Source organism: Spinacia oleracea, chromosome 2 (assembly GCF_020520425.1).
Source record: "Spinacia oleracea cultivar Varoflay chromosome 2, BTI_SOV_V1, whole genome shotgun sequence".
NCBI classification, from domain to species: Eukaryota; Viridiplantae; Streptophyta; class Magnoliopsida; order Caryophyllales; family Amaranthaceae; genus Spinacia; species Spinacia oleracea.
This window is the reverse complement of record NC_079488.1, coordinates 6,447,587-6,456,188: the sequence shown is the minus strand read 5'-3', so window position 1 is coordinate 6,456,188 and position 8,602 is coordinate 6,447,587. Positions and strand designations below refer to the sequence as shown.

General features: G+C 34.9%; 1 protein-coding gene across 9 annotated transcripts; it reads right to left on the bottom strand.

Moving 5' to 3' along the window:
* Positions 1-1,646: 1,646 nt before the first annotated feature.
* On the bottom strand, positions 1,647-8,377 carry LOC110776276 (pre-mRNA cleavage factor Im 25 kDa subunit 1). 9 transcript variants are annotated; one of them, XM_056836430.1, is made up of 7 exons: positions 6,655-7,036; positions 5,022-5,067; positions 3,784-3,877; positions 3,544-3,659; positions 3,001-3,087; positions 2,717-2,827; positions 1,647-1,928 (listed from the first exon to the last, which is right to left on the bottom strand). In XM_056836430.1, exons 1-7 carry the CDS (start codon positions 6,837-6,839, stop codon positions 1,857-1,859), a joined length of 711 nt encoding a protein of 236 aa, XP_056692408.1. In that variant the 5' UTR covers positions 6,840-7,036; the 3' UTR covers positions 1,647-1,856. The 9 variants fall into 9 exon arrangements, with proteins under 9 accessions (XP_056692408.1, XP_056692411.1, XP_056692412.1 ...); XM_056836433.1 differs by having other exon boundaries at positions 3,544-3,629; positions 3,793-3,877; positions 6,655-7,033; XM_056836434.1 differs by having other exon boundaries at positions 3,544-3,626; positions 3,793-3,877; positions 6,655-7,032.
* Positions 8,378-8,602: the final 225 nt, after the last annotated feature.

Here is an 8,602-nt window from a genome sequence, read left to right as displayed (position 1 = left end):
GGTCGCCAATTTGTAGTTTTCTTGTAGTGTACAAAGGGGAGAGAACTTTTGCAATAATACACCTAATTTAAACCTATCACTCTTAGGGGTTGTTAATTTGTTTGGCCATTTTGGAATGGATTGGAATGAAATTATAATCTATTTCATCCATTTAATTATTTGGTTGGATCTTTTTGGAATGGAGTTTCATATCAAGGGGGTTTTATCTCCACCCTATAAGCTATGCTGACGTATTAGACAATAGAGTTTGCCCGTGGCAAGCAGACTTCTTCTGTACCATCTCAGCCTTGCCCCTATATCATTTTTGTCAGGGCGCGAAATCCCATACCTACCTCTTACCCTAAGATTCATAATCCATTCCGCCCAAGTTACTAAGGCCCTGTTCTTTTGGACTTTTTTGCAGTTCCATTCACTTCAGTTCAGTTCAGTTCAGTTCAGCTCCATTAAGTTCAGTTCAGTTCAGTTCAGTTCAGTTCAGCTCCATTAAATTCAGTTTAGTTCAGTTCAGTTCAGCTTCATTCAGTTCAATTCAGTTCTGTTGAAAAGAACGAATTCATCTTTCTTTGTAATTATTTTTATTCTTGATATTGCAATTAAACTTGACATTTATTACTTATATATATTTATTTATATATATATATATATATATATATATATATATATTATCGTTATTATTACTTAAATATTACTATTATTATATTACTATTATATGTAATTATTGTTATTAATAATTATTATTATTGTATCATAATAATCATAATTTACAATAATCATAATTATTTATTAATAACAAAAAAAAATTATGATTATTGTAGTTATTATTTATTATTATGAGTATTGTTATAAATATTAACATTATATTTATTATTAATTATTAATTATTTTATTATTTATTATTAATTATTAATTATTAATTATTTTATTATTTTATTATTTATTATTTATTATTTATTATTTATTATTTATTATTTATTATTTATTATTTATTATTTATTATTTATTATTTATTATTTACTATTTATTATTTATTATTTACTATTTACTATTTACTATTTACTATTCATTCAGTTCCATTCAATTCAGTTCAGGTTAATTCAGTTCAGCTCCATTAAGTTCAGTTCAGTTCAGCTCCATTAAGTTCAGTTCAGTTCAGCCAAATAAAGTTCAGAAGAACAGGGCCTAACCATAACTTACAAATGAGGGAAGAGAGATAGAGAGCAGCCGCCGACCATCTTGTGAGCATCACCTTCGACCTTTCAAGGCGACCTTCACCGCCGACCTTCAATCAAACGACCTTCGACCTTCAATAATCAGCAACCGCTCATCTCCTCTGCGTAATCGACGAAGGCATTGCTACTCCAAGAGTACACCGGATGATGATACTCCTCACCATCATACATCTTGATCTCCAATGTACATTTGAAAAGTAGAATTGCAGATTTTTGAAGTTTTCTGGAATGAAAAGTAAAGTTGCAGATTTTGTTTTCCAAGAGTATCACCAACTAAATCTCTGCAATGTGGTTTTTAATTTTTTTTTTTTTGATGTTTTCAAATCCATTCCAAAGCGAATCAAACAGACCTACTTAGGAATGGGAATGTCAATCCATACCTCCCTGGTATAGGTTTTAATATCCATTTCATTCTAATTTGTTGAACCAAACGACCCCTTATATGTAACATACGGAGTACCAAATTACAACGGTACAACCACAACCATTCAACCAACCTAGCTATGAATTTACTCAAGTACACTGTACAAACTACAAAGAAAGTGCCAGTAAACTACGCACAATCACGAACATAATAGGTCGATTTCATCACATCGTTTCCATGAAAAACTTCAACTCCATAAGCTGCTAAGCCTCAATCATGTTGAAGGAATATTTTGATAATAACTGCGGGATTCCTGCTATAATGGATCCGTATGTCTACACACATATAAGATAAAGAAGATATAAAACTTGTCAATCTTTGATACTATAAGATGAAAAAATATTGGAAACTTTTCAATAAACTTGTCTACTTTATGAAAAAAATGTTTTCTGTGAGTGCTTTTTGCTTTTCTAGTTTGGCCAGGTCTGATATGAAGTAATATGAATAAGGTGAAGAAAACAAAGCAACAGTCGGGTCATGAACACATTTTTCTGACTCGAAATAAACTGGAAAAAGGTTTGATCCAAAGGCGGTTAGTGCCATACCTGAACCAAAATTGACATACCGATTTGACAAGTATATTTGCATCACATTCTAGCAGGTTTTTGAGTGTCCAAATCCGGACTCTTCATAACAATTTGAGCTTGGTTGAAAATGGAGGTGAAAGCTTGGTTCAACAGCTTCCCAACGCAGGGTCATAAACTCGTTTTGTATGAGAAACGAGGGAGTTAGGACCCCTGTTACCCAGACTCTTCATTTTACCTCAAACACCCGTGTCGGATCCTCAACACTCGGACAATGATATGGACACTTGGACAATTCATTTTAGACCAGAATCATGCAATTTTTTATAAAATAGCCGTGTCGGACGCTTGGACACGTACCCGTGTCCAACATGGGTATCCAAGTCCATGTAACATAGGTTATGCCTGTTTCACGAGAAGTTGTCGTGAAGCAGGACTGGATTCACATTACTACTAACAAATACCAGCACTACTCAATTCAAAATCCTCACAAACTGCTGAATTATACGAAAGTTAGAATCAAGGTATGTAAATACTACCTTGTGGTTCCCATGAACCTGGCACAATGGAACAGCCAGCAGCTTCATGTTCTTTGGCACAATGAATTTCCGACATACTGGCAACTTCACCATAAAGAGCTTGGTACACTCCTAAACACATGAAAATCAATTCAAATCAGTTCAGTTCAGTTCAATAGCCAAACTTGCGCGCTATTATAAACATACTATGACCATGTTCTTCTTAGCTTTATTTGGTTGAAATGAACTGAAATAAAGTACAAATGAACAGCCTGCGTAGTTAAACAATTGGTATGAGCCAACACCTTGGGTTGCTTAGTATTAGGAGGCAAATATGGGTAGAGCAAGGCCTCAAACTCTGGCCTCCACCACATTCCAAGGAGATCTCCCACCTAGATTCAGATAATTGGCTAATTACACTCGCAAGTCAATCAATATTGAACGATTTTTTTTTCATGTTTACTAGGTTTTTGTATTTACCACCTTATAAAATGTAATTTTATATTTACTACCTTAATTTTATGAAACGTTTTATATTCACCACCTATTAACGAATTTCATCAAAATTTCCGTCCATGCGAACCGTACTTAACTAACTTTTTTTAATTGGAAACCTAATGAAAGCGGAGGGAAATTAAAGAAGTTGATAAAGTGGGGCCACATGAACAGAAAATTGGAAGAAATCCGTTAAAAAATGGTGAATATAAAATGTTTCACAAAATTAAGGTGTTAAATATGATATACATTTTATAAGGTGTTAAATACATAAATTGAAAACTTAAAAGATGGTAAATATGAAAAAAATCCTAAATTCAAGTAACAAGAGCGATCAACAACCTATTAATTACCTCCCATTCTATCTCATCGGAGTTATCACTACCTTCATCGGGTGATAGCTTCCTCGAAAGTTTGCGTTGCAACCCTTCAAGATCTACTACACAAGCAAATAAGAGAACAAACACCCCTTCTCATACTCGGCGAAATAAGTTAAGGTTGCGTTTGAAAACATGAAATTCATTTCAAAAAAGAGAACAAAAACCCCTTCTCATACTCGCCGAAATAGTTAAGGTTAATCTATCATTAATTACCTGAATCACCCTGCCTTAAACGGCCTCCAGGAAGGTTAAATGTTGTATTCTTCACTTGTAGTAATAAGAGATGTGGATGTTTGAACAACTCTACCTACAAAAATAAGTTGCCCCATCAATGTAGTTTGGCATCACGGCATGCATGTTTCACAAACACAAGCAACTGAATTAACAAGGCTAATAAGTAATAACACCTTCAGGGAGAACAAACTCAATCTTTAGTAGTTGACACTTAAAGAAAACCACTATAAGGTTGCGTTTTATTCACTATTTTTTCCTAAAATTATCTTATCTGAATTAATTTGAACTTATTAAAATTTATCATAACTTATTTTAGCTATAAATTGTAACTTGGGTAACCATTTTTTTTTTTCCTGAACTTATCTGAATTTAAATGAACTTATTTTAACTTATTTTCCTAAAATTTGCTCGTTTGCTTTTCGAGTTTGACCTCGAGCATGAACGAGATGAGAACAAGCTTGATAAATAAACGAGCCTTAAGTTTCTATTATTCCATTTAATTTAATTTTCAAGATTTTGTCAACCTTTCGGTGGACAAGAACTACGGCCATATTTTCATGCGTACAATTTTAAGTAGTATGTAAAACGTTAGCATTTTTCGATCAAGAACGAATTTTTAATTGAGTTAAATCGAGCATGAACGAGCCCGCAAACGAATTTGAAAGAATTGTTCACGGACATCGAAAGTCGAACACAAACCTCTATAACCAGTCTATAAAAAGCGAAACCATAGATGATTAGAAGTCTTACATTTCATCTCTCTTTTCATCTATCAGTATGTTTTGTGTGTACTTTTTTCATTTTTCTTTTGTTGTTGCTATATTTACACATTCAACTACTATTCCCCTTCATCTTTCTCATTCAACCTCAATTCACTAATAATCCAATATATTCATTAGTCTCTCCTACTCCACCCCTTACAACTCAATATTAATTCAGCATATAATTTATATGTTCTTTCGACCTTCAAATTTCACCTTTATATAAATCATATATTACCACTAAAATCATATATTACCACTAAAATCACAAAAGGCCACAATAAAAATTAAAATTTCAAAAAACGACTAAACAACCACTATATAAATATAAATGCACGTTCTTTGAACGAGCTCTAGAGCTAATTTACTTAACAAACATGTTCTAATTAATGCCAATTTTAGTAATAAAAGATTGATAAACAGTAAACAGAAAAAGCAGGGGAAGAGGGGTTTTACCAAAATAACACCTTGAACGCTAGTCCTTAATCCACGAACTTCATAACTATAATCAAAAAAGAAAAACTCAAAATCAAAATTCCACATGTTGATTCTGAGTTTTGATGATGACAACGCAAACTTCCTAATCGTTGTTTAAGTGTGTTTTTGGAATGCTAAGTTAGGGAGTGCCTGAGTAGGACAAACTAAGCATGTGGAACAAACACTAAGCAATGCATGGAATTCCTAAAGAATCGATCAAGTCTGCATATGAAGGTTGTTCCCAAGACAGCTGTTCCCAAGACAGCGGGAACAGCTGTTCCTAAGACGGCTGTTCCCACGACGGCTGTTCCCACAACGGCTGTTCCCACGACGGCTGTTCCCACGACGGCTGTTCCCACAACGGCTGTTCCCACGACGGCTGTTCCCACGACGGCTGTTCCCACGACGGCTGTTCCCACAACGGCTGTTCCCACGACGGCTGTTCCCACAACGGCTGTTCCTAAGATGGCTGTTCCCAAGACGGCTGTTCCCAAAGACGGTTGCTCCTAAAGCAGGCTGATCCTCAACGACTGATCCTAGGCAAGTTATTAAGGGTGCTCCTCATATAATATGAAGATCATCAAAGTTCCGGAGAAGGAACAATGCATGAAGCATTCAAGTGATGCTTCAAAAGGTGCCAACATAGAAGCTACAACATATGAGTTTATGTTTAGATTTTATGTAAGTATTTTAATAACGTTTATGCATAATATGGAACAAAAGGAACACGTGTGTTTTAATATGTTTGAGAAAATAGTTTTTGTAAATAAAATAAAGTTTTATAAAGGAAAAACATTTGGAAAATAAATAAAACGATTTTGAGAAAATCAACATTGGATTCTGATTTAGAATTCCTTGTTTTCCAAGAAAAGGTTTCTACTTGTTCCTAAAACTACTCCCACTATTTCCTCTAAAATTGAACGTGTTAAAAGTGGTTTGAAGAAGTCTCCCTGTTTCTCTCAATCAACGTGCACGTTACTGCTCCTAGTAACTGTTAGTGGCCGTTGAGGGGAACATGGGAAACTGACCAAGAAAGTTCTTCTATAAAAGGAAAAGGTTTTTCATTTCTCAAATCACAACTGACAACGCACAATATTTCTAAAGAGCTTAAGAGTTTTATCAAAAGTCAGTTTACAAAAGAGCGTGTTCCTAGAGTTTCTGTATTATTCATAAGCTTTATTGATTACTAGAAGTTTCAAATACATCGAGTTGTAATTTGGGGTACAAGGGTTGAGTGAACCTAAAGTGACTTAGAGTCAAGTCAGTAAAAGAGTGTGAAAGGAACAAGGCACTGTAATCAAAGGGGATTGCAGTGGGGAACTCGTGTTCAAGTGGAACTCGAGTTATTGAGTGTGTTGTATTCGAGCGATTACAATATATAAAAGAGTTTGAGGTTTTTGCTTCTTGATAAGGATCAAGAAGTTTCCTCAGTTTTCACAATCTTCGTATTTATTTGATAGCTGTTCCTTTAATTTCTAAATTCCGCAAAGGAACAACCTAAGTTCACGAAAACAATTCACCCCCCCTCTTGTCAAGTGTTCCTACTAGAATATCACCACAAAATCCGAAATTCCTGATTCAATTGAATCAAAGAGGAGAGAGAAAATAGTACTTGGATTTCAAGCGAAGAAGAGAGTCAGCAGGGGTCTCATCTTTTGTAGAAAGAGCATCTTTAGTCCCAAAATAGTAACGGCTTAAAGGGTAAATATCCACCGCATAATCCACCAAGCTGCCACCGTCTCCTTGGTGTTCATCGCCGCCGCTATTAGCAAGCACCACCGCTTCTCCCTCCCTCATATTTTCTATTTTTAGAAACTTTCAGTTGTACTGGTTTGACTCGCGGGAGTGGTCTGTCTGTTGCCGGGAAAAGTTGCCAAACAATCCCCTTCATGGATAAAAGAAGGATCAAGGGGCATTGTCGTAATGTAGAATGTTCAAATTGTGCATCTTTTTATTAATTTCTTTTAATACTTAAAAATAAAAATAAACTCAATTGGATTATACTCAATCCGTATTTATTTAAAGGATACACTTGATCGGACACGGTTATTAAGAAAAAGAATTGAGTGAAATAAAATAATAAAGCAAGTTGAGTTGGGTAGGTATTTTAATAATTAAACAAGTGAGGACCATGTTATTTTGGGGGGTGGGAGGTGGGGTGGGTTTCTGAATTTTTTTGTTTAATAGGATGGTGGGTCATATGGTAAATTAGATGTATTATTGAATTAGATGGTTGGGTTGATAAGTTCCTAAAAATGGCAAATGTTTCTCTTAAATAAACACGAACGGAAAAGACAAGTGTATCCCTTAAATAAATACGGAGGGAGTAATAAATATGGTTGTGGGTCGGGCCAGTCGGGCTTTTGGGCGAGCCCCATGAACGGACTTGGATCACGTCAAGCCCAATTTGTATCGGGTCGGTATGTGTTGGGCTGAATATTTAAAATAGGGTCCATACCCACATGTCCTCGTGGGGCGTTGGGTTGGTCGGATCGGGACGGACTGTTGTATCTAAGCCTAATTTTACAAAATTTAGCATATTTTGTCATGGCGGATGGAGTCGTGTCGTGCCTTGCCTTATTTTTTCATGCTCGTGTCGGGTCGGGCGTCCCACAACCATCCTTAATTGTATGTATGAAATATTTTACTTCCTCTGTTCCTAAATGTTCTTCCCATTTCCATTTGGCACATTTGTCGATCTACATTTTACATCTAATTCCGTGTTACTAAAAATTATACTCCATAATTTTTTGTATTGTTAAGGAACTTATTGAGTGAATCAAGCAAGACCTGACATGACTATATTTTTACTTATATATTGAAAATGATTCAAAAGATTTTCGTCCATTGTGAATGGTGTCAAGATTTCAAATGAAAAAAACAGTAAGGAACAGATGGAGTACATTGTACTCAAGATGTCATATTTATGATAATTTCATCGGATGTTTTAATTTGCCAAACAACAAGATTAACTAGACGGACCTCTTGAGGTAACTGGATTTTTAAAAAGCTATTTTGTGGTAGTAATATGACCCATTTGAAAGCACTCTGGCATGTGACTAAGCTAACACTATGTGATAACGAGTCGAGCTTGAGCTCGGAGAAATATGGGTTAGGGTCGGAAAATAATTTGACTTGAGCTCGATGAGCTTATGAACCGGAAAAATTAACATAAGCACCGAATTAGATTATGTGACATTTTTAAGTGTAATTATACTTTCAAGGGAGGAATACGATTTGGTTTGATATGTGGTTACAATTATCTTGACCTTAACATACCATGGTGGTCATTTTTTAACATATTTTATAGTTTATACATCAATACCACACATATAACTTTATTAAATTCAAATTTTTGCTTATTGAGTGTAAGTCACGACTCATTTAAATACAAGTATTTAATTGACTCGTATGTATGATCATGAGGGAGGCTACATCGCTGGTAATCAGCGGCACAATTACTCCATACCTGGGGTAAAATGGTAATTTCATCTCATGAGTTGAAAAGTCAAACAAAGTACTACATATGAGCAAAAATGACAGTAATTAGTACAACAATG